The sequence below is a fragment of the Siphateles boraxobius genome, unplaced genomic scaffold, assembly GCF_051911475.1.
Source record: "Siphateles boraxobius isolate OS27281-9 unplaced genomic scaffold, OSU_SipBor_1 41, whole genome shotgun sequence".
NCBI classification, from domain to species: domain Eukaryota; kingdom Metazoa; phylum Chordata; class Actinopteri; order Cypriniformes; family Leuciscidae; genus Siphateles; species Siphateles boraxobius.
Genome location: NW_027509042.1, coordinates 17,002,738 through 17,028,761, shown reverse-complemented (window position 1 = coordinate 17,028,761; position 26,024 = coordinate 17,002,738). Strand labels below are relative to the sequence as shown.

The window sequence follows — 26,024 nt, the reverse complement described above, 5'->3', positions numbered from 1 at the left end:
CTCTACTCAGGGGCCTTCCTTTCTTTCCCAGCCTCTATAAAGAAGTTTTGAGGTTGTGGAATAAACTGTATTCTTCCCGTCTCTTCAGCCCTAAGGTCCACATAAATTCTGATTTCAGGGGGTTGAAAGAGTACAGGTATTGGGCGATTCCCAAGGTGGAACAGACGCTCATGAGATATCTTTCTCCTAGCACAGCATCATCCCTAACATCTTCGGCTTTGGTGGGTAAAGCGTATATGGCAGCAGGTCAGGCCGGTGCATATCTGCACACTGTGTCAATGGTGGGCGGGAGCAGCCCCAACCGTCAAGATCCTCAAACAGGGCGCTACAGTAAGAGCCGAAGGCAAAGTTCTGACACCAGTGTCAGATCAGATTTCTGAGGGCATCCAGCTAGCATCCTCCAAAAAGGATATTAGAGCAGTCAGGTTGGTCATTCCCTGCTGATTCGCTTCAGAGCAGTGATGTGGCTATTCCAATCCCACCAACGGCCTGGCTAAAGTCGCAGAATCTAATTATGAGTAAAAGAGCGTCAAAGTAGTCATAGCCATAAAAATGACAAAAATAGGTCATGTGTGTTTATTGCTGTAAATGATAGATTATACCAAGGGTTTTGAGATGCAATACTCACATTTTCATTTATACCATGATAAATACTAAAATTAATGATTTTATTGACACTACGTCATACTTTTGCACACAAAAAAAAAACCGGACGTGGGCTTTCTATACATTTCAACCGTCTCTGGGTTTATTTTGTGGCGCAACAACACCTGCTGATTCTTATATCATTCAATTCAGGAACTTCTTTTCTACTTATTTCTATTAGAAAGAGTGAACAGACCTTAATATAAATCCGCATAAGCGGCAATCAAGTCAACGCAATGAAAAAAAAAAGTGACTTAAACCGGGTTCAGATGTCTGAGGAGATTGTTTCGTGTCATCGCCAAACATTTAAGAACAGCTTAATTGTTTTGTAGCTCAGTATTCTGCCAATAATATTAATCTTATTTTAAGGACATTTTAGGCCTGCTAAGTGTCAGTAATATAATTAGTTTGCTGGATGGTAATTTACTGCGTTGTTTTGACATCTGACACCGAAGCATGAGCAGGAACGTAAAATAACATTAGCTGATTGCTAACAGCTTGTTAGATATTAATCTCGGTGGAATTGCCCCAAATTATGATTTAACCGGTTTTATAGCTGATTATTTTCTGGAGGATGATGGTGATGATGAACAGGACACATTCTTTGACGAAAGTGACGAGGAATTTGACGGTAAGTTTTTGTCATTTATTTTATTTTATGCTGAATATGTAACATAGGCCTACTGTCAGTGTTCAGCCAATGTAATGCTGACACAGAATTCATCCTGTGATGAAAAAATAGTGAATTTAAATGTTTATTACATTTGTTGATTGGGATTGAGTCAGTTTAAATTAATTACGTTTATGAAATTATGTTTATTTGTTTGATTACACTCTGAATTGAAGCCATGGCCATATCCATACCTGTTTCTTGTCCCTATGCCCTCCCCTCAATTAATCAGATCCAGTCTGATATCTTCATATAAAATGCTTCATTACCCATTTTAAATGTGGATTTAAAATGGATAACCCCACTCCTCCTGCATGTTTAGGTCTCCATTTAGGTCTCTTGCTTTGAATTGAAACAATTCTCCTTGTTTTTTCAGACAGTGACCAACATGATGAGGACGAGCCAGTTTTGGTGATTGAACCCCAGGCTATTAGTCTGATATTATATTTTCACTGATATTTCATTTTACTAATAAAGTTATACAAATCATTCAACTGAATTGACATGGTAATTGTTGCTACAATCAAGCTCTTCTGGTGCCCCCATTTGTTTCAATGTTTTTATGCTTTTAGCTTTTTGGACATGCGCATCATAAAAAATAGGCCTGTTTTACAAAACTTTAAGAATTTTCCCATAAATGTGTCATTTATCAATAAAAAGGGGAGAATCTCAGCTTTAATTTGGTATATGGCTCATATGGATGATAATTATGGATCAAATGTGTTGCAGTTATAAGCTTTTTTTTTTATTGGAATTTCTCAAAAACATGATTTTCTGAGCCCGAAATTCAGCAAATCTTTGACATAGCCTTACTCAGTCAATATTAAAGATATCGAGGTTATATTTTCACAGAATGTTCTTTACATTATGTAGGATGATTTTATGTAGAAAACAGTGAATCACAAAAAAATGACTTTAGCTGGGTTTTCACAGGCAGGGTCACATATGCATGAATCATTTTTTGAGAGTTAGTATTACTGTTGCATTGTTACCTTCAAGTTGCAACATGTTTTGAGCTGTCTGTCAGCATCTGTGTATTTTTATTTTACATATAAATTGCAAAATGTGGCATACTGCAAAGCATCCCAATGTCTTGTGTTTTTATTAATGACAACATCAGTGATTAGTCAACTTCGACTTTAATCACATAACTATCGACTTCGTACAATCTCAGGTTGTTCAACAGCAACTAACATCTTATATAATTTTGCTTATGTTTAATGTATCTTGTTTTATGGATGTTTTAATTTTTTAATGGACATCAACAAAGAGGAAAATAATAAATAGGAAAATATTTTTTTCAGTTTTCTCTTTTAATGGCACAGACAACATTTGCATTTAACATATTTTCCTAATTTCTTCTACTATTAAATGTGGTAAATATGATGGAAATATGCATATGAAAATTATATGCAGATGAGCCTATGCATGTTAAAAAAGATATATACTTTTAGGGTGAAAGCCCCAGATGTTGTTTGTGATCACATTTTGACAGTTCAGCGAGCAATAATACAGATACTTTCTCTGAAAAAGATCTAAAGGCAAATTTATTTCTAAATGAAATTCTGATGGAAGGGTAAAGTGATTTTCAATCTTTGTATGTTGCAATTTAATTATGTCTGAAATTTCCCTCATCACCACATAATTTTGTACAAATTTTAATAAGAAGTTATGACTAGGGCTGGGTATCGAGTTCGGTACATTTTAGGTACCGACCGAATTGCCTCGATACTACCGAGTATCTCGTCAACGTCAGTGAAACAATAAGCATGCAGCATGATTGGCTGTGGCGGAAAAACACTAGTTTACGCGGCTGCCCAGAGACGTGGCTCGTCGCACTTGAGGATGGTGTGTGTGTGTGTGTGTAAGCGTCCCAACCCAGATAGATAGAAAATATGTGGAAATGAATTGTATGTACCGGACTCGATGCCAGAAGCACGCGATGTAATATTTTCAACAAGATTGCTGCCAAGACTGGCAACATGGTAAATCTGATAAGGCACTCAAAAGAGCACAGAATACACTTGAGAGCAACGTTAGAAAATGTATCCGTCTTCGACTGCAAGAACTGGAGCGCATCACAAATGAACAAACTCAGCGTATAGGTGTTACGGCGTCCAGTCTTCCTGATTCTGCCATCTCTCAACCACAAGCGCCATCTCCTGAGTTCTAGTGGGTTGCATACTTTCCAATTAGTATGCATCATTTGCGCTGTGATTACCTGTCACCTGTACTATGGCAAGCCGTTTTAGCTTAAATTGTACCCAGCCCTACTCGTCGTAATTGCATTTTCACTAGTAAGAATTCAATTGGAGAGCTCTACAATTCAATTCTTACTAGTAACAATTACAATTAGAGAGCTCTCTAATTCAATTCTTACTAGTACAATTACAATTGGAGAGCTCTCTAATTCAATTCTTACTAGTACAATTACAATTGGAGAGCTCTCTAATTCAATTATTACTAGTAAGAATTACAATTGCAGAGCTCTCTAATTCAATTCTTACTAGTAACAATTCCAATTAGAGAGCTCTACAAATTAATTTTTACTAGTCATATGTCTCAATTGACTTCCATTCATTTTTAATTACAGAGCTCTCTAATTGAATTGTTACTAGTAAGAATAACAATTAGAGAGCTCTACAATTGAATTATTACTAGTAACAATTCAATTCAACTATTCAATTCAACTATTTATTTACCCCCAACTCTCTTTGCAAAACACAGTCCTCGCTCCCCTCGTCTTCCCAACCATTTCCTCCTGGATAAACTGTTTATTTTTCTCATTTTCGTTGCAAATCAGCGCACAGACAATTTGGATCGCAATCTTCTTGTAGGCTATCATTTTTAATTACAAATTCAGTGTCGCGCGAGGACTCCGGTCTCACGCACGAGTGATCTTCCGTTATTTCCTTATCACTTCTCGCGTTTGTTTGGTTGTGAAACGTAGTTTGCGGACCAGGGAGAAGTTGTCTGCGATTCTTTCTTTTGTAAAGTCATGCAGTGTGAAACCTCCTGTCGCCGATCCATCGTGCAGTGTGAACACACCAGCAACTTAATGCTACCCCAGATAGTCACGCAGTGTGAAAACAACAGTGACACAATTATTTTGAAAATCATGCAGTCTGAACTCGGCATAAGCCTTTATCTGTCTCATTAACTGAGCGTTCCTGTGCAAAGTATTTCCTCCTACGTGTGCATGTCCGAGCTGTTTCTGTGATCAAGTTAACCTTTGTTTCTGACCCTCGCTATCCTACTTCTCTGATTGTCTGCAGCCTGCCTCTCGATCCTCCGCCTGATCCGGATTCTGATTCCAGCCGCCAGCCCTGAACTCTAGCCTGTCCCTGGTTCTGCTCGCTCTTCGCCTGCCTCCTACCTACTATCTGGCAGAGATGGGGGACTCGAGTCACATGACTTGACTCGAGTCAGACTCGAGTCGCAAATTTAAAGACTTGAGACTTGCTTGACTAAATTAAGAAAATGACTCGACTTGACTTTGACTTGAGATCCAATGACTTGAGACTTGACTTGACTTGAACTGTATGACTCAAGAATGACTTGATATACATTTATCATCGCAACATCAATTGATGAAAAAATGAAAGCAACGGAACCATTGACGGCAGTCATCAGATTCTGCGCGATTGCGTGACACTGCACAAGCCCAGAAAAAACATACATCGCGGTGAGCGCGCTAAATACAAAAACATCTCCCAGCATCGTTTCTTTATTGATATAAACACTAGAAATTGACTATATTCATACAAAAAGATTTGCTGTACGCATAATAAGTGGAAAGGGATATCGGACGACCATCACAACCTCGAACAGTCGAACTTCATTCACCACGTCTAAAAGTAAGCTATGGCTTGTTTAACCTGTTTGTTATAGTTAATTTGACTATCTTTAAATCGAGAATATTGGTCAAAACAGCATGCCTCTTTATACACAATTATGTTTTCAAATGTAGCTTAATGTTGTCAATATTCAAATGATAATTAATGATGTCATATGTTTTGTATAACATTTGCCACATTTCTTTTTAAATCATGCTTTAAAGCCAAATATGTCGTTCTTTCTAATGACAAAAAAACAACATAGAAAACTGTTAATGTTTTGTCGTGTTTTATGTTTCTCTTAAAGCAGGGTTAGATGTTATCAGGGGTTACATCTATTAGATCTTATCAAAATGCCAGCAGAATTAATATTGCACCCAAAATTCAAAATGTGGTGGAAAAAAATGCCCTAGTATGAGTTATTTTCATAATTATAACATATGATATTAAAAAAATATTTCCAGAATATTGACGCGATTGCAAATGTGATAATGATTTTATAAAACAGTTCAGTAAACAAAGAGTGAATATTGCAGGGGCGTAGAATTTAGTAGGGACGCTAGGGACGTGTCCCTACCAATACCCAGTGACACTGATTTGTCCCTAGCAATAATTTCGATCAAAAATGCAAATATTTTTATATATAACCACTGTTGCCAGTGTGTTTTGCGTAGTTCTTATTTTATTTAACCAGGCAACATCTAATTTAGATAAAAATCTCTTATAAGAGCGTTCTGAGAAAAATGCGCAAATCCTGGAACACAAACGGTTAATAGATCTGAATCCCGCCTCCTGAACACACTTTGCTAAACTGATTGGCTTTGTGTTTTCTTTCTAACTTGTGAGAGGCTGTAGCTACATTTGATTGTGCGAAGCGGCAATGCACCTCGAAGGAAACCTCCTCGATGCGGTAAACTAGGGAGTAATCTACAGTTCTGTGCACAAACATACGGGGCAAATCGCGTCAAATGATTCGGGAACAGCTCCGTTTTTACAATATAATGTGTGACAATCGCAGGATAAGTGGCAAACATGTCGTTAGTGTGTGTGTGTGTGTGTGCGCGTGTGTGTGTTTGTGTGCGCACGCGCGCAAAGAGCACTGAAAACATCACGGAGTAAACATCACTTAAATATCATAATAATGATCAGTTTTCCAAAACAGGAAGAAAAGAAAGAAAATACCCAGAAGGACAGGATTTTCGTATATTGCCATTTTTGTAGGGACAAAGACAAAATGTCCACAAAAAGATAGCAATTTCCGAAATCCTTGTGGGGATTTTTTTTTTTTTTTGAAAACAGCTTATAAATCATACTAAGTTTTTTGTTTGTTGAAAATGCAGAAAGTTATCTGTGCTAGGGTTAGTGTAGGGGGATAGAATACACTTTGTACAGTATAAATCATTACGACTATGGAAAGTCCACATTAAACATGAAAACACAAAATTGTTTGGTCTGTTGAAATGAGAAGTCTGTTTGATCAAGTTGAAACCCTTGTCATCCCAGTCTCAGCTAAGGCTGAAATAAGTTTTAATGCTCTTAGAAGACTGAAAACATGGTTCAGAACAATGGCACAAGTTGTTGTGTGTTATGTCCAACAGGACAAACAGGACAGTAAGGATGTGAAAACAAATATGCTAAAAATTTCTGTTAACGGGATAGTTTCCTTAAAAAGTGAAAATTCTGTCATCATTAAGTTGTTTCAGACCAGTTTCTTTCTTCTGCTGACCACAAAAGAAGTTATTTTGAACAATGTTGGTAACTTGACAGTTCATGGGCCCCATTGACTTCCATAGTATTTTTTTTTCTTACTATGGTTGTCAATGGGGTCCAACATTCTTCAAAATATCTTCCTTATTGTTCAGAAGAAGGAAATTTATAAGGGTTTAAAACAGCTTGTGGGAGAGACAGAATTTTCATGTGGGTGAACTATTCCCTTAACTATCCCTTTAATGACAGATACAGACATGTGTTTGGCTTCTTCAAAAAGCAAGGAACAAGACCGCATTTCACTATTGCACTGCACTATGAACGGAGGAAAGTTCAGTCTCTGTTAAACTCCCTTCTTGTCTTTAATAGTTGTCCTAACATTACAGAATTCATAAACGCATTGTTAAGGTCAATATAGACTAAAAACCTTAATATTATCCTATTAATTTCCTGATTCCTCAGCTTCTGGGAATGTCCCCACCAATCTCAAAACCAAACCTACGCCCTTGGAATGTGACATTTAGACATAGCCTGATATTCCAAATATTTTCTGTTTTTGCTCGATTTCTCCAATGACAATAGTTCCAAACAAGCTACAGAAAGAGTTATGTGCATTTGTGATTCAGTGACCTAGTTGCTTAGTTCCAGAACGAATCTGCCGTTTTGAACATAAGTTAAATGAATGCTTCTATGACTCGTACATTAATACGGTAATTTGGCACCACCTATTGGCGGTTTTAACTTCATAAATAAAAATATATAACTTGTATTAAGGGGATGCCAGTTTGAAGAATGCCTTTGGTCGCATAGGAATTATACTTGAATTGTGAATTGTTTAATACCTTTTAATGGTCTTCTACAATGTTTGAGGCATATTTATTTTTTCATGCTTTAATGTTGGCCTAATTTCAGTTACATTTAGATTTTTATTGTAGTAACCACTCAGCTATATGTGGAAATGCATATATTAAAAAAAAAATAAAACCATAGTCCACAACTTCTGTAGTTTTAACTTATTTTAATATATAAATTCAGTGAAATCGTCAAACGTTTGTATGACTTGCCAGTGACTTGTGACCCAAGCTACGACTTGACTTGACTTGCTTGACATAAGGCAGTGACTTGACTTGACTTGACTTGCCTTTATAAAAAATTTACTTGGACTTGCTTGAGACTCGAAGGTTAAGACTTGAGACTTGCTTGTGACTTGCACATGTGTGACTTACTCCCACCTCTGCTATCTGGTTTCAGCGCACCCCATCAAGAATTCCTGTGTTTCCTTTATTCTGCCCTTTCTATTATTAAACTTGTTGCAAATGGATCTGCCTCAGCCTTCTGATTCGTTACAATAGGATACTTGCCTCACAAACATGAGAATAGTCCTATAGACGGTCAAAATATGTCTACTTTTAAACGAAACAATTAGAAATAAATAGTTTGATTACCTAATCCATATAGGCGCGCGCACGTGTGTTCACTACTGCAGGAATGACGAGTCAGCATCGCCGTATTCATCTTTGCAGCCAACAAATCTTTGTTTATTAATAAACAATTAAAATATCTTCTTGCTATTATTTCCCGACACATTCATAATCATTAGGTTACTTTTGCCAGTGCTTTGCGGCAAGCTTTATGTGTGCTGAGCGCGAGGCATAGACATAATTATGTCCCGCCCCCGAGGCCAGTAGCCTATATTTAATTCAATTCACATGTATTTGGATAGCATTTTTCACAATACATATCATTTCAAAGCAGCTTTACAGACACAGAAGTGTCTAAATTACAATTTAGAGTGATCTGTTTTCAGAGGTGACTGTGTGTAATGCATTTCAAATTAATTTTCATTCAGTTTCATTGTTAAACAATGCATTAAGTTAAGGCAGAAACAATGAGCTCATTGAAGTAAAAAATACATGTTAAATTATTAGGAAACATAAAAAACTTTAGCATTGGTGCTTTTTTACAGACTCAAAATATGAGTGTAAAGAAGTTAACAAACTGAAAAAATAAAAGTTTTTTTTTTAGGTAATGTTATTTTTTTTAAACTGGTTTCATAAAATTGGTATCGAAAAAAGTATCGTTCAGGAACCGGTATCGAAGTCAAGGTATCGGTATTGGTACCGGTATCGAAAATTTTGTTACGATATCCAGCCATAGTTATGACTTCTTCTGCAACAAAGACAAGATTGAAATCTTTCCAAGTACTTACTACTTACTACAGCCCAAAGGCACTGGAATGTGAAATGAAAGTATGTAATTCAGGAAATGCAGCTGATTGCACTCACTCTGTTGGAGAACTTGGCCCCTCGGTAGTTCCTCTGTGACAGGTTGAAAACAGTGTAGTGGTCGGCATGCCGTGAGTCCAGAAAGGAACGGATATCCTCTGTGTGGTTCCTGTAGCCCATCTCCACCGTCTCAGCAGGATATGACATCACTGACAGAGTAAAAGGACAATTAGGAAAGTATTATAACACTTCTTTCCAGTAAGTTTAGTGTGGCCAATACAAACATTGCATTTAGTGCATATAGCTGAAAACACAAACATGATAATATTAGCATCTGATATACTACACTTTTATATGCTTTTAAACCGGACTAACTCTCTTACAATAGTGGCCAAAAATTATGTCCAGCCTAAAATAATAATTAACATTTGTTAAAGATTTTTAAATGGTACATTTCATAGTTGAACTTGGAGTCAATTGTTTAATTTGTGATAACACAATGTTGTGTGGACATAATTTTTGGCCAGGCTATAATGAAAAGAAATGAATACATGCAAAAACAAGAGAGAACCAACGAAATATTACTAACTGATGATTATGTTGTATGATTTATGCTTTTTTTCTGTGTGAGCTATTTGTTTTTCTATGCATTCTTTTGCGTAGTAAAATAAAACCTGTAGCTGTATTTTGCATTTTCTCTGCCATTGTATCATTTAAATACCTTAACCTTGTTTAGTGTTTTGTTATTGCTTCATTCTTAAAATAGCCTATTTAAAAATATATAAATTAGTTATCTTATATTTTTATGGTTTATTAATCAAACTTGTAGGGTCATTAAAAACAAATATCCCCTCCGGACATCACTTCTGTCCATATAGACCAAAGTCATGCGAGTGAGAAATAAGCAAATACATTAAACTGACTGACTGATTATATAATAACAGTTAAAACCAAGGACACGTATGTCCACAGTTAAAGTACTTGGAGTATATGCAAATACCATGGTACACGAACATGGTCAACATTCACTATCACATAATTGTTCATTACTCACCTATAATACGTGTGGTGATGTAAGCAATGTCCAACTCTCCTTTTGTATATCTAAATTGTACACAAGAGCACATATAAACTCAATATCGACAGCATAACATGTATTCATACCAATTTTTGAAATTTCTTATTATTTTTTTATTTCATTAAATTATTCTAATGTCTTCAATAAAAATGGTAAAGTTCTTATTTATCACTACAATATGGTAAAGTTATAACCCATTTTATTTAAAATATTAAATTAAAAAGTAGAATTGTGGTAATAATAAATGCATCTAGTACTTACAGTATATACTAAAAATTTAGCTTTGTATTACAGGAATAAATTAAAAAATATATGAGACCCTGGACCATAAAACCAGTCACAAGGGTCAATTTTTCAAAATTTGCTTTAGAAATAAGCCTTCCATTGATGTATGGTTTGTTAGGATTGGACAATATTTGGCCGAGATACAACTATTAGAAAATCTGGAATCTAAGGGTGCAGAAAAAATCGAAACATTGAGAAAATCGCCTTTAAAGTTGTCCCTTTATGTTCACGATTTTGCTGCATCCACTCACAAAAATATTTTATTTATATATTTACGGTAGAAAATTTACAAAGCTTTATTTAGCTGAAATAATCAGAATATTTCCCAGTATTACTGTTTCCTTTTGAATGGGTACCTCGCACTGTGTCTGGCAAGACGAATGGAAAATACCTCAGCATGACTTGTGTCTGAAGCACGTGTCTAAACGCAACAATTCTATTGGCCGGCAACAGCTTATGAAGTCACTACCAGTGTGACCGTTAGTAAGTGATAAAAGGACACCTGAGGAAAACATCATTCTCTTCTTAATCTCCAGGAGCCATTTGTCTTGAAGCATGTTGGTGCATCACTGTTGGAAATTGGTGGTTGCAAAGCATTTAGGAAAATTGTTGATCTGTGTCCTTGTTTTTTTATGACACCAGATAATACACAAGACCTTTGTGTTGTTTGTTTTGGCTAGAGCACTCACGCTCAGTCCTTGAGGGGCTGTATGCGTGCACTGCGAGCGTTTTCTAATGAAAAAGCTCCACTCTCAATTGACCCTCTTCTCAAGGGAACCGGGACAAACACCTGTACCCCATGGCTCATGACCTGCTGTCGCTGAGGGGAGAAGGAAACTGAGACTCAACCAAATAGGCGGTGCACACTATGGCGGTGCTGTAAGCGTACTAAGGCAATCAGCTGAGGGACCTAAACCAGGGTCGGGGTCTTTCCCCTGATGCGGTGGGTGAGCTGCGCCGCACCACAAATCTCGCTCTCCAGTCCACTAAACAGACTGCTACCGTGATAGGCAGATCGATGGCGGCAATGGTGGCCACATAGAGACATCTGTGGGTGAACCTGGCTAGCATTGGGGAGAAAGAGAAGGGTTTTCTCCTTGATGCACCGGTTTTGCCTTCTGAACTATTCGGCACATCCATTGAGGAGGTGAAGGCGCGGACGGGAGCCTTTAAAACATTCATACCGCGCTGACCCGGGTCCACTCCCAAAACGCCAGGGGGACCTGGCTGAACTTGAGCTCATGACCAAAGACAGGGCCAGAGGGCTAGTGTCGCCACTCAAGGTATGAAGAAGAAACACGATCTGAGGGAAGTGATTTAATCGAGATGCTCACAGTGCTCTAGAGTTGATGAGTGTAAATAATTCCGACCCTCCTTCCCTTTGAGGGGGATAACATCTGCCCGCATCCTTAACTCCTTACTCTAAGTGAGCCTCCTTGACAAAGAGTGTTGCTAGATCTCCTCTCATTTTGTTGAGAGCTTCCAGCTGAGACCTCTGCTCTCTAGTGCTCTGCATGGTTAGGCACTGAAATGAACTAGTCCTCCTCTCATTTTAGAGAATTGTCTTGGTAAAGCTCCTTTTTATAAGCCTCCATGACTGTGGATCGACCCTGCTGAGGTTCTCTCCTCTGAGCCCTCCAGGTTAGCGGTTTAGAGTGGCAAGACTTTCTGTGAGCCTCCTTGATAAAACCGTTTTTATGATACTGAGAGATTGGACCTCCTCTCACTCTGGAGAATCATTCTGTGAGTTTTTTTCACTTTTCAGATCTAATGCTAGATGATGTTCTAAGTGGAACGGCTTTTTCAGTAAGCCCCCTGATAGGACGTCTTCCTTAGAGTAGTGTAGTCAGGCCTCCTCTCATTCTAGAGATTATCCAGTTGAGGGCTCCACTATCTAGAGCTCTTTCTTAAACAAGCATTGGCTGATTTTAGACAGAGTGTTGTTAGGCTTTCGCTCGTCTATTGAGAATCATTCGTTTGAAGCCTCCACTCCCTTGAGCTAACCACTGGGATAGTGAATTCAAATGATCTGGCTCTCTTTGCTTAAGGCCTGTCCTCCTAATATTGGCGATATCGAGTGGCATGGCTCCCTGTGAGCCTCCTTATTAAGCAGTCTTAGTGTGAGATAATATTACCTTCTCTCATTTAGACAACGTTCCTGCAGAGGTTTGCAATCCCTGAGCTCCACCTGGATAACAATGTCCAGTCGAATGATTCTCTAGGAGCCCCCTTGGTAGAGCTGTCCCTAGTATAGTACTAAGTTAGGCCTCCTTGTTCTAGAGTCATCCTGTTGAGGCCTTCAGCCCATCAGAGCCCCCCTTTTCCAGCTGAGCTCTCTTAGGTTGAGCTTGGTTGTAAGGCAAGCCTCCTTGATAAGTCAAGTCTAATGTATTAGCTAGTACTCCCCCCACTTAGAGGGTCATTATGCAGAGTTCTTCGCTCTCTAGGACTCCGTACAATTTGCAGTATCAAGTTGTTAGGCTCTCTGTGAGCCTCCTTGTTATAAATCTGTAGGCTAAGTTTGGTACTCCCCTCGTTTAGAGGGTCAGTATGCAGAGTGCCTTGTTCTCTAGAGCCTGTTGAAGGACTTTCAGTAGGCCCCCTTGATAAACATACATTCAGTGAGCCGGTCAGTACACCTCTCATTCAAGAGGGTCATCATGTAGAGTACTCTGCTCCCCCAAAGCTACTTTAGTGCTTTACAAGTCCTGAAGAACCCCTTTTCGGGCTGAGCAGAGTTACTCCCCTCGCTTGGAGGGTCGATATGCTGAGTCTCTGCTTTCTAGGACTTCCATCTCTGGAATCTGGTGTGAAGTGGTTAGAGGTCTGCACGGGCTTTAAACTAAAGCCCGAACCCGGCCCGTACCCGCGATCATTTAACCCGACCCGACCCGACAATTACATTTACATATTAAGCCGAACCCGACCCGAACCCGAGGTCCATTCCGTTTCTCACAGCAAGTACCATTTTTGCAATATGCAAGGTTTCAGCGCCGTCCTCCTCTGATTGAAAGTTAGTCCAGCTGCACTGAATTTCCTCTTGCTGCTGCTGCTACTTGCAGGGATGTCGTAGTTGCGGGTGGAGTATTGCGTAACTTCATCTGCGGTTTCACCGAGGGGCACTTTCACCCACTCCTCAAACTCTGCCACTATCTATATATATATAATTATCATTATCATTATATTTGAGAGAGAGAGCCTGTGTGTCTGACTGTGTGTATGCACATATTGCACATCTGCGCACGTATGTACTTTCTCTCTCTCGCGTGCCGGTCACCACAACACAGCAAGCAGGCAAAGCACACGGCACGCAAACTATATATAGCCTATTTAGTTTTTCTTACTTAAACTCGAACCCGACCCGAACCCGAGGCTGTTCATTAAACATAAACCCGCACATTTTTCGGGACCCGTCGGGCTCGGGTCGGGTAGGAGACCTCTAGAAGTGGTTACTGCCTGTTGCAATACCCTCTCATTGGAGGCCTTTGTGATAGTACTGAATCTAGAGACTCTGCGTAGGCAGACAGGTTGTAGGCTGACTAGGCTAGAATGGCAGGGGTCAGCCTCCCTGGTTATTCTAGTGATTGATGCTTTTAAATCCCCCTGAAGTTACAGGCCAGGGTCTCTTTGCAAGCCTGGCCATATTCCCTTAAAGGAATGTTTCACTAAGTAAATAATTCCAAGCCTTGGGCCGAGCCCTAGAGCTTGGTCCTGCGAGGACTTTCCTCATACAGGGCATGTAGCTTAGGCGGTGGCCGAAGGGAATAAGCTTACTTGCTACGTTTACATGCAACCAAATAATCCATTAGTAATATGATTGGCGGCTCAATCGGACTGAAAAGCCTTTATGTTAACAGCTTGATCGATTCGACTGAGCTCGATCTGAATGAAATTTCGTTCGGCTTGAAAGGGGTGGTTTATTCCTTTTCTAATCCAATCGAGAGAACATGTAAACACTTGATCGGTTTGAAAACTGAAACTGAAAAGGACTACGAGTGCGTATGTGCGTACAAATGTAACCTTAGTTTCCTGAGAAGGGGAACGACACACTGTGTCTCATTGCCATGCTTTCGTGGTGCCTTCCACGTCTCCTTCAGACGAAGGATGATGTGTTCCTCACGCGCACTTTTATACTCACGGTCGCACTGGTAGTGGCATCATAAGGCTGTCGCCGGCCAATAAAATTGTCTTGTTTAGACACATGCTACAGACACTGGTCATGCGGAGGCGTTTCCCATAGCGGCTTGCCAGACGCAGTGTTTCGTTCCCCTTCTAAGGGAACCTAGGTTACATTTGTAACCCGTGCACTTTTGATAAAAAAATTCTGCCTTGTTTAGCATAAACGACTTCTTTCAAAAACATTTAAAAAATCTTACTGACCCCAAACTTGTGAACAGAAGTCTAAATTCATGTTTTTGAGTCATCTAACTGTTTTCTAGACATAGAGGTCCACATTACACAACACCCAAATCACCAGTGTAATCTGCTGAAGAGTGAAATCCTTCTAATGGGATCATATGTAAACAAGCTACTATTCTAAGCCTCTGTGCAAGAGGTGAATGAAATACACTAGTAGTTTACAGTGTGTCTGTGTGTGAGTGTTTGTGCAGTGGTCTTTGTGCAAAGGGTGAATGACACCCACACACACATAGTGGTGGAAATAGCAGCTTGTTTAATTATTATAAATATAATTGTGTGTGTAAGAGAAAAGCACACAGAGTTGGAGAGAGACTTGGTTTTCTTTGCTATTTTGCAGTACATTTTCATGTCCCAATCATGATTTAATATATTAGAAAAAATATTAATAGCAATATTATTTAGCCTGGTTAAAACCAGACCATTCTCAGTTGTAACTGAGTTAGGGTCTGGCAAAGCGTCATAGACAAATCATTTCCAGAGGGGCGTCACCAACGGACGTCGCGGATAGACCTAAAACCAATCAGAGCGATGAAGGAGATGACGTATGCAGAGCGGCGGAGAAACATCTCCCGAGTATTGTTCTTTGCTCGGTTTTTAACAAAAAGGAAACATTCAAATCGATTAAAACAGACGCGATAGCTGATTCGAACGAGTGATGTTCGACGGCGGCATCCATCTTTGTAATGTAGGCTACAAAATCTGCTTCAAAATCCCAGCGCTGTCGTCATCGTGTAAAGCCTGCCCCAACGTTTCTGATTGGTGCCTCGATTTCAACGGATTTGGAAATGGGTTTGAATGAGCTCTTTGCCAGACTAACTTTCAGAGCAAATCTAAATTTGCCGGAAGTTGTCTGGGTTTTCCCAGGCTAAATATTATTGGTTACCTACATTTAATTTTCACTGAGTTTAATAGTGCTCTCTGACTTAAGATCTCCCTAAGTAACCTGGTGGATCTGATCTGCTTCTGGGTCAGTCAGGGGTAAAATGTTACTTTACATAAGAATTCGTACTATGTCTACCCATTAGTGTTGTATGCTTTCCTTTCAGCTGAGTGATAAACCCACATGAATAGTTCAGAAGTTCTGGAAGCTCAGCTATCCCATGCATCACCAGAGTATCCTCTGGATAACTGCACACCAGCTGGGTCACAAAACACACAACCATGACAAAGAGTAAACAGGGGTTTCCTGCTGAACAAGCAGCTTTCTGTCTCAGGTCTGTTATGTAGTTGATGATAGTGATGATGGTTATGAAGGTATATAAGATAAAACACTTAAATACTTATGTCAATTCTCAGAAAGACCAGATCCCGTGTTGTAAAAAACCAACACCATCACTGTGCAAGTGCCCATTTCTATTCTTATGCCAATAGAAACACACACATACCTAAATAGAGTCATTAGATTGAGAAATCTTTATCTATTAATAGTAACATTCGTTACACAAAAGTAGGTCACTCTTATTGAAAGACCGTGACACATTGTTTTCTTTAAAGTCTTACACATAAACACAAGTGCAAACATGCACAAAACTCAAATTTGTTTTGACTTTTATTGTTTTTATAATTAGCAACACTATTTGGTATATTTAACAAGCTGAGGACAATGTCGGGACAATGCCGGTGATTCCTTGTGGGTACACAAAACCTACACACAAATTAACCATGAGGACTTACGTGGCCACCTGGTTCATAACCTTGGTAGAGGTGTCTTTGATGGTGTCTTTGAGGTTGTCCTTGATGTTGCTGAAGAACTTTCCAGCACCCCCTTTCACCATATCCAGAAGTCCCCCTCCATAGTTTCCGTCCATTTCTGGAGACGGAGGGCCTTCAAATGAGCAGAATTTCATATCTTACAACATACAGGCAGACGGGACAACACAAACACGCATTTTACATGTCATGACTAGTGATAGACTGGTATATATTGATAATATACAGTATACACTATTCAAAGGTTGACATTTTTATTATTATCAATGTTAAAAACAGTTGTGCTGCTTAATATTTTTGTGGAAGCTGTGATTTTTTTGTGATATTTTTTTCAGGATTCTTTGATGAATATAGTTCAAAAGAACATACTTTATCTGAAATAAAAATTTGTTGTAATAACATGGAAGTCTTAATTGTCGCTTTAAATAATTTAATGCATCCTTGCTGAATAAAAATATTATTTTAAGAAAATAGACATGAGCTTGTCTGAGGTCAAATGTTCACTGGGGTTCAGTGTTTTGGCCTACAAGTATAATATGTGTTTATTTTTAATTTGTCACTGAAAATAGTTCCAAATAATAAAAAAAAAACTTTAAATGATTTGTTTGAATGAATGAATTAACGACTCACTTGCTTGTTTTGTTACTGAATTGTAGATTTTTCCTATATCTAACTATGAGTAATATTTATATATTTATATATTTATAGCGTGTCTACACTCTACATCGGCCGAATCTAACCCTACACCCTTCCGCGTCTACACATCGAAGTCGGCTGAGTCTAATCCTATACCCTAGCGTGTCGACACATCGATGGCGGCTGAGTCTAATCCTATGCTCCAGCGCGTCTACACATCGACGTCGGCTGAGCCTAATAACCCTAACTTGCTGCCCAGCTATAATAACCAACAGACTTCAGACAATGCCTTCGAACATGCTTTAATCACGGCCGGAGGATCTCAGACAAATTTCAGAGAGAATCCTACCAATTAACACGAATACAACAGTTTTTATAGAATAAGGGTATGGCAAAATGACATGATACATTACATAATTTCCCCACAATTTGATAGGTTCTTCATAGACAAGCCCTCTTGTTACTAGGTAACCAAAAGGTTTCAAGGTTAGACATCTGTCTAGTCATATTTCCCATATTTGTTATTTTTACACTCACACAACCAAAGTCATGAATTTTCACTAGTTTTGAACAGTACATTTGTTAGAATGTTAGGAAGCCAGGGAAGTCAGGTAAGAGTTAGTCATAATATTAGACTCAAAGGGGAAGTCAGGTAAAAGTTTATAATAAAGTCAGATAATCTAAAGTCAGGGTTCTCAAGTCTCACGCATTGGCCTTGAGACACACGCAATTCAACCAGTTCACACGCTCACACGCCACTCCGTGTATTTCTCACGCTGAAAAGGCAATGCCAACCAAGTTGTCATGCAAACTTTATAATGTTGTATACGAGGCGCAGGCACACAAAGTGAAGTTTCCTGTCGCCAGGCACATATCTCGGATAGACTGCGTTCGTTACTAGGCAAATTAGATGCGCGAACAAAACGGAAGTTGACGGAACATTCTCAGTCACTGTACGTTCGTTACTAGGTAACCAACAACATCGCACGAACACACTTCGTGATGGAGAAGGTAAGTTGGAAGAAAGCTCGTCTAACATTTTAGGCTTGAACATTTAATATATAGCCCATCGTTTACATTATTATTGATGCAGTCAAAAACTCTACAACTACTTTGCAACCAGGCCAGAAGCTTTGGCTCAGTTTGGCTAGCTTACATTATCTGAAACTAAGGGAAATGTTAGTGGGTAACGTTATTGGAAGGCATGAAGATGTATTTCTTCATTTTATTTTAAATGTTATATTATACTGCATTGATAGTCTTTCTAGTTACATTAAGGCTACATGTATTATTAATACATATTAATATGTATTTTATATCCTGTCAAAACATACATTAATCATTGCCATTGCATTTATAATTTTCAAAGATATCAGGGAAAAAGCAAAAAGATTTGTTTTTCCAAACTGTTTGGAGCAATTTGTTATATTTTTGTAATTTTTTGTAATTTTGAAATTTAACATTAAAGAGTATATTTGATGTGATAAATTGCTCTGTCATTTATCAGATTTACCAATTGTTATCAATTCAATTTGTGCTGGTTAATTATGAACAATGGGTAAAATTGCAGGGTGGGGATGGATGGGGGCGGGGCTCCAGTAGGGCTCCTCCCCTAACCGCATGTGATCTCACTCCAAGCTTTTGATACAACTTGAGAACCCTGTAAAGGTCAGATTTTTAGAGTCAGAAACATGATTTGTTCTAAAAGACAGTTTATTATCTTATCTATTAAAAATCCATCCCAGAATGAATCATTGTTTTTGAACTAGGTCCTAATTGCTTGAGTGAATGATTCAATGACACACTCATAAAGATTCTTGTCGCTGCCTACTGGCGTAATGATAAAACCAGCGGAAATTGTTCGTACATAGTAGAGCTGCAAAGTTTAATTCCTTAAAAGAAAGCAATCTTGATTTCAAATCACCATCTATAAACACTTTAATAATCAGCTGTATCTAGTTGAGCTCTCTATGTATAAGTACTTCCTAATTTGTTCAATCCTCTGTCAGTTCTCGTTGTGATTTAATGTGGTGAATGTGATTATTCTTTGTGTATTCTCCTGGTTAAACTCTCTGTGTTTATTAAAGTATCTTTGTTAGAAATTCTGCGTCATGTATCTCATGTCTAAACATGACAGATACCATCACACCAATGTGCTTTCAAAATTAAAATCTTTGCGCTGCTGCTGGATCTAAACACTGATATCTAATGTAGTGATAGATAGGAAATAAATAGAAAAATAGAGTCAATAAATCATTAATTCAGCCGATTCGTACAATAAATAAATTCTTTAAATTGTATTTGTGACAGTCATCACATATATTTTGTAAACGTTTAAAAGGTACAATATGTATGATTTTTGGATTAAAATATCCCAAAACACTGGAACAATGTTGTATATTTTGACTTCAGCTGAACAATTACACTGTTTTCTACAGCCGAAATGAAATCTGTTTGCATAATGCAGCCTGTTACCCTCTATTTCTGGTTTTATTTCTGTAGACGACAAACTAGTGGCAGGAAATAGTGCAACTGAGTCCAAACAGGGTGATATTGTGACATTAAGCTCCCTGAAACAGAGGGCAGTCCAGGGAGATGCAGATGGTGGTTTGATCCAGCAGAGGATGGCCTTGAGCAGGAACAGCTGGATATGTTGCTGGAGGGAGGAGCCATGGTGGTGAGGGTCTCCACGCCACCATGGGGACGAGTGAAGGTAACGGAGCCGATGGAGGTGGAGCCCTAGGCGCAGTCAGAGAGCTGAAAGAGCAGAGTGATGCTGATGGTCCCCGAGTCCGCAACGGAGCTGCAGCGGCGACCCCCTGTGATGGAAATGGGTACCGGAGGGCTGAGGTGGAGCTGTAGCAACTGAGGGCTGAGGCGTAGCTTGAGTGAAGGAGGAGCCAAATTGAGCCGGAGAGCACCTAACGGCCCACAAGTCTGTAGTGAAATGACGGCGATGTCTGAGCCAGGCGGAGCCGATGGTCCGAAGGAGTCCAGCGGAACAGAAAGCTCGAAGGTTACTGTTGGATTCAAGGGAGGAAGGTGAAGGAGTCAGTGCGATGGTCCAAGGCGGCATGACTGGATCTGAGGCCAGGGGTGGAGCCACGGGATTTCCAAGCCTAGGAGAAGCTAGCTCAAAGCAGGCCTCAGGTCTCAGGTGTAGCCGAGCCACTGAGAAGAAGCTGATGAGGAACTGAAGGGATGATGGGACAGTGATAGCAACGGTAGCAGACATGGATGAGGGCTGGAGAAGGGACTGATGATGAACAGAGGGACTGGTAAAAAACTAAAAATTCAAGGCAGATGTATGGAGAGGAGGTGGGAGAAGGAGCCTGGCTGGGCCCATCACATCTAAAATAGAGTAGACAGGCTCAGGAGGGATTAAAGGGAGTAGGGATCCTCCTCTCCAAAATCAAAATAATAGTTCATGGAGCATGCCTGTCTGCGGTGGGCTAATGCTGCCGTTCCTCACTGTCCAGAGGTTCCTGGCTGGGAGTGGGGCTGGTGAATTCCGGGAATTTCGATTGATGTACAAGGTCAAGGAATTCTGCCACATGTGCCTTGAATGAGGGAGAGTCCATGATGTTGGGGAAAAAATAACTACAAAAACACTCATACAAAACAAAACCGTAATCTATACTACTTTACTGGTCCGGTCTTCTGTCATGGTTATGGTGCATATGAAGGCACAAAGACAACGATGAAGAAGAAGAAGAAGAAGAAGAAGAAGAAGAAGGTTCACAAAGTATTTAATTGTATCCACAGGGTAATTCAAATGAAGAAGAGCAATCAAAACACAACCATTCACAAACTAGTCCGGACAAAGGTGAACTGAAAACACAGGACTTAAATACTCAGACAAACGAGGTGATTAACGAAAACATAGCTGACAGTGATGACAAATCAAGTTAGAAACCATGACGACAAACTAGTGGCGGGAAATGGTGCAACTGGGTCCAAACAGGGTTATATTGTGACAGTACCATGCCTCAGAGGGTATGTTTACATGACAACGATATGCTTAAAACTGAGAAGTTTTTCCTTTGAGTTTATGTCCCCATTGTCAAAACGATCCTCTTTCACACGGATCGACAGAAAAGGCTAAAAGCGTTGTATTCTGCTGCCAGGGCTTTAGATGGCGATGACTTACAATAGACTGAACATGTAATACGCATGTGCATGACATCATCGTTTTCACAGATTCACGTTTTTGATGTTTACACAGAGACCGTTTTCAAAAACTTGCACTTTGAAACCCGTTTTCAAATGTTTGCGTTTTCAGCCACTCAAAACGCTGTAGTCGTGTAAATCATCGGTTACCAATAGGGGGGTCTCAGCGCACAAGGGGGCCTCAGCGAGCTCTTTGGGGGGTCGCTTCATATTTTGAAAAGTGTTGAACAGTGAGCATTAAAGCAGCAGTTCGTAACTTTTATTTGTGTTCAAAATTGACTAAATTTATATAATGAGCGAGTACATCAGGAATCCATTTTCCAAACCATGTTTTTGTCTTATCCTGAGTCACTATGGTACACTTATAATAAGTTTTTATATTGGAACTATTTTACACTGTTTTGGGTTGCACCGCTGCAGTTTAGCCAAGTGTCTGCTAGGGGTGTAACAATACATCCATATGGATCGATGCAGACTCGGCCGACGTCGACGCGCTAGAGTATAAATATTATACGTAGTTAGATTTAGGAAAAAATCTATGACAATTCAGTAAAAAAATAACAAGTTAGTTGTTAATTCATTCATTCAAACAAATCATTTATGGTTTTATTCTACATGCCACACATAAAATATCGATATACGGTATCTTTATTGACACTCTCCACATCCTCACGTAACTTTTCTCAGCTTAAATAGATGCCTGACAAGATTGACTGAACCCTTTGTCACAAAAGCCGCTATTTTCCACTGTCAACGCATCGAGAGTTTGTTTTTACAGCAGAAATGACAAGCACCCTTGTCGTTTGTGAACACAACCCAAAAGGTCTGTTTTAGCGAATCAGTGCGCAGTATTAAGGTCAGGTGACAAGGCTGCTAGTCACTTTGCAAAGACGCGCTAGCTGAGAGGAGTTTCGTCAAAGCTGATTAAAAGGGATCGAGGATGGATTTCAACGAACTTAATGAACCCGTGATATCTTCTTCGGGGCGTAAAAGGAAAATAAAAGCTGAAAATTTTTCACGGAATCTTGCTAAAACAGCTCGTTAGTGGTGAGGGAAAAGCTCTCTGTACTGCAAGTACGTTAATCACAACAGTAAAGTTTGACAGGCATCTATGTCAGGTGAGGAGATTAACGTTACAAAGATTAAGTGTTTTATTATGTATCATAGCAATTACTTGGCTTTGTTTAACATGAAATGTGGAGTTATCTGCTTTTGACACACACACAAAAAAATCTTCTGTAATAGAGTTCATTTGCAAAAACAAGAACTCCGTTCTTGTTAATTTTCACATATCATGTTTTTTTATTTGTAACTTGTATCAAACAACAAAAAGAGTTTAATTCAATTTTCATGTCATATTTTTTTTGGATGCATTTGTAATAAACGTAACTGGTTGTGTACACTTGGCACATAATATCTATGTGGCGAGCAGGACGAGGCCGAGGGACGTGAGAGAACGGCGCGAGTCCGGTGGCGTGATTGTTAATGAATGACACCTGCGAGACGGTGTGCCTCACAGGTGCCACTCATTAACACTCGCACCACCGGCCTCGCGCCGTTCTCTCACGTCCCTCGGCCTCGTCCTGTTCGCCACAATCTAAATATCGATAAATCGATTGATATAGCCCTGAATCGAATCGTAATTGTATCGCAGAATTTTTTGAGGTATCGGCAAATATCGTAACACTGGCTGAGAGAATCGATATCGTATCGTATCGTGATGAACTGTCCGATTTACACCCCTAGTGCCTGTGTGACTCGTCATAGACATAATGACGCAATTCTCACACTGATTAATAAAGCCTCACAAATAACATGCAAGTATTGAGGTCCCAGACACCAGTCATTTTGTAATAGCCTATATTAATTCTTTTTTTCCTACACACCAGTTTGAATACTGATATTTTTGTTATTGCATTTCAAATACGGCCAATTAATAGGCTAGCCTACTCTTAGATTTACGTTTTTAAATTAAAAACGGCCTACTGATGTTTTTGTTATAGTATTTTCAATATTATACGCTATTATTTGTGCATAAACATATCTGGTTATAGTAATAAACATACTGTTTGTTTAAAAACAAAACAAAACCTATGTTTGTAAAATGCATTTTTTAAAGCAAAGCAATTTTTTAGAACCTCTAATAAATTCCTGATTTTAATACATTACTTTTAATAAATTAATGATTTTTTTTCTCATCTCTCAAAGAGGATACAATAAGTTGTATGTACAAATCCAAACTGAATTTAACTGTGAACTAATGGCAACATCTGTAAAACATACTACAATTTCAGTGCATTTCTATATATACTACAAAATGGGTTAGTGGAATTGTAACCCATTGTAACATTTGGTTTTGGTTTCAGTTTCTGTTCCTTGGACATTTAATTTGCATGTTCTGGCTTTCCTGTGTTTACTTGCATTCTCCTGCTGCTGTGTTCCATTTCTAGTTGTATTCTTTATTTTGTTAAATAAAAGTTAAAGCTGCAATCTCCTCTCTCCTTGCCATATCCTGCCGTGACACTCAAACAGTAATTTACAGACATTTCTATGTTCATTTAAGATCACTTCCCTGCAGCCGAACACATGCACTCAGAATAAATGTATTTCATTCTAAAGAGCTGCAGTTCTAAGAGTAGTGAGTAGTGTTCAGTGTGTTCAAATGTGCTGAGATGAAACATTCTGTGGGGGAAATAGTTCTCACAAGGATCAGAAACGTCTTCTGTATGTGCCCGTGTTTTTTACATTTCGCCTCATGCCTAGTTGAGGATGTGAAATTACAGCTAGCAGACTAGGAAAATCTTGTTCATGCTTGTTAAGGGCCTCCAAAAAAAACAAAAGCAGGCACAGGTAAAAAAATCTACAGAACAATAATACTATGATATCAAATACACATGTCATTTTGAATTGGTGTCAAATATGCTTTAAGAAATAAAACTCAATGTAATGTGAAAATATTAAACAGCGAAAATTGTTATCACTTTTCTGCCTCCAACTTCTTGTTGTAGCTAGAAAAGCAGGGTGGCCTGGCACTGTTTTAGTAGTGGGCCCAGCCAGAGAGTGGGCTTCCTGTCAGACTTGCCATTAAGGTACAGAGGAGCTCTATTGTGAGTGAGCAAATATGCAGGAGTGTAGTTGACTTCAAAGTCCAAGGCTGCCCTTCTCACAGAGTCTCTGAACTCCAACTAATGTTCCTTTTAATCGCACAAAGAGCCCAAGAGCGCTTGTACGTATGTGTCATGAGTGAGGGGGCCGTCCTGACCACAAAGATCAGATCAGTGGATTTGTAATATAAAAGAATGGGTTTTCTAACACATTTGCTCTTTTATTCTTTATCCCTATCACAATCCTCCTTTCTTTTGGTCCTTTAATTCAGCAGAATTGAGTCACAGAGAGTGTCTCTGTGATGTACAGCCCCCTGTGTGTGTTTGTGTGTATAATTGTGTGCTTGTGTGTCTTGTTACAAGACCCGGCTGGCTTTTCAATTATAGATCACCTACAGGCTCATACAAAAAGCTACTGTCTTTTCAAGCAGCAATTTAAAACATTCAAAATTCCCTCATAAAATTCTAAGTGAATAATTATGGAACTAAATGAAGAGAGGTTTGATCAAGGTCAGCATTTTCTCTAAAATAAGCTTATATTAGAATCTCACTCCAAATGCACTGTGACTAGGGTTCATGCTGAAAACATTGCACTTCAATGAAGCAGCCACAGAATCAACAACCCAGATAAATGAATGCTTCACAACACTCCAACAACACTAATGTAAGCTGGTCCTGCTTTATGAAGAAAACTATGCTGTTATAGTTCATTGTAAGTGACCTGCCAGAACTGTCTTTTCAATAAAGACATAAGAAACAATTGGTAATTGGTTAGCCATGCCATATAAGAAAAGAAAGCATTGTATTTTAAGTGGTTTTACTATAATAAATAAATAAATAAATTAAAAAGCAATGTGCATACTTTTAGGACATGTTGAAATAGTTTTCATATAAAGGAAAACAAGTGTTGCCTTATAATCAATGGAGAAAGTTACATTCCTTCACAATCCATTACATCCATTACAAAGTTGTGTTTCTTCGGTTATGTTATCAGTTATATTGTGAGAGTAGATCTGTTATGTAATTATAATCGTTTAATTATTATCTGAATTGTTTATTTGGTGCTATTTATTTCTATACAATATTTTTAATTGGAAAGGCTTCTTTTGATTAACTTGTTTAAATCATAATGCAATGTGTTGTTCTTAACATTAACATCATGTAATTTAATGCCATATAAAGTAGGAACTGTAAAATATATAATGACCAAAAGTGCCATCATATAATGCTTGTAGCATCTTCACTGTGTGTTTTTTTTTTGTTATCAGTTCTGGCAAGCACTATGCTCTCTTTCTCTCTCTCTCTTTTTTTTTTTACTGTAAATTTAACAAAAACAATCTGAGCATAGGCTATATAATTGCTTCTCTCTCACATACGTGCAAAAACACCAGACCGAAGCAGACACCAGCTGGGACTACAAGAACCTTACACAAGCTCTTCCTCATGTCTCAGTCTTGAAGGCCACCTTTCATCCCAGATCACTGCAGTAAAACAGGAGCCTTCCCAGCATTATAATACAGACATCCAAACTCTGTTTTA

The 26,024-nt window shown here is 38.8% G+C and overlaps 1 protein-coding gene across 13 annotated transcripts in view; it reads right to left on the bottom strand.

Annotated features, from left to right (window-relative positions):
* dnajc6 (DnaJ (Hsp40) homolog, subfamily C, member 6) overlaps positions 1-26,024 on the bottom strand; it is a 55,352-nt gene that overhangs the window by 20,526 nt on the left and 8,802 nt on the right. For 9 of the 13 annotated variants that reach the window (XM_077198662.1, XM_077198659.1, XM_077198660.1 and 6 more), the window contains 3 exons: positions 16,540-16,690; positions 10,138-10,187; positions 9,144-9,292 (listed from right to left, as the gene is read on the bottom strand). In XM_077198662.1, the coding sequence (XP_077054777.1) occupies positions 9,144-9,292; positions 10,138-10,187; positions 16,540-16,690 (350 nt within the window). Of the gene's footprint in view, positions 1-9,143; positions 9,293-10,137; positions 10,188-16,539; positions 16,691-26,024 lie in introns of those variants that run through there. The other 4 variants (XM_077198652.1, XM_077198664.1, XM_077198654.1 and 1 more) reach the window with 2 other exon arrangements.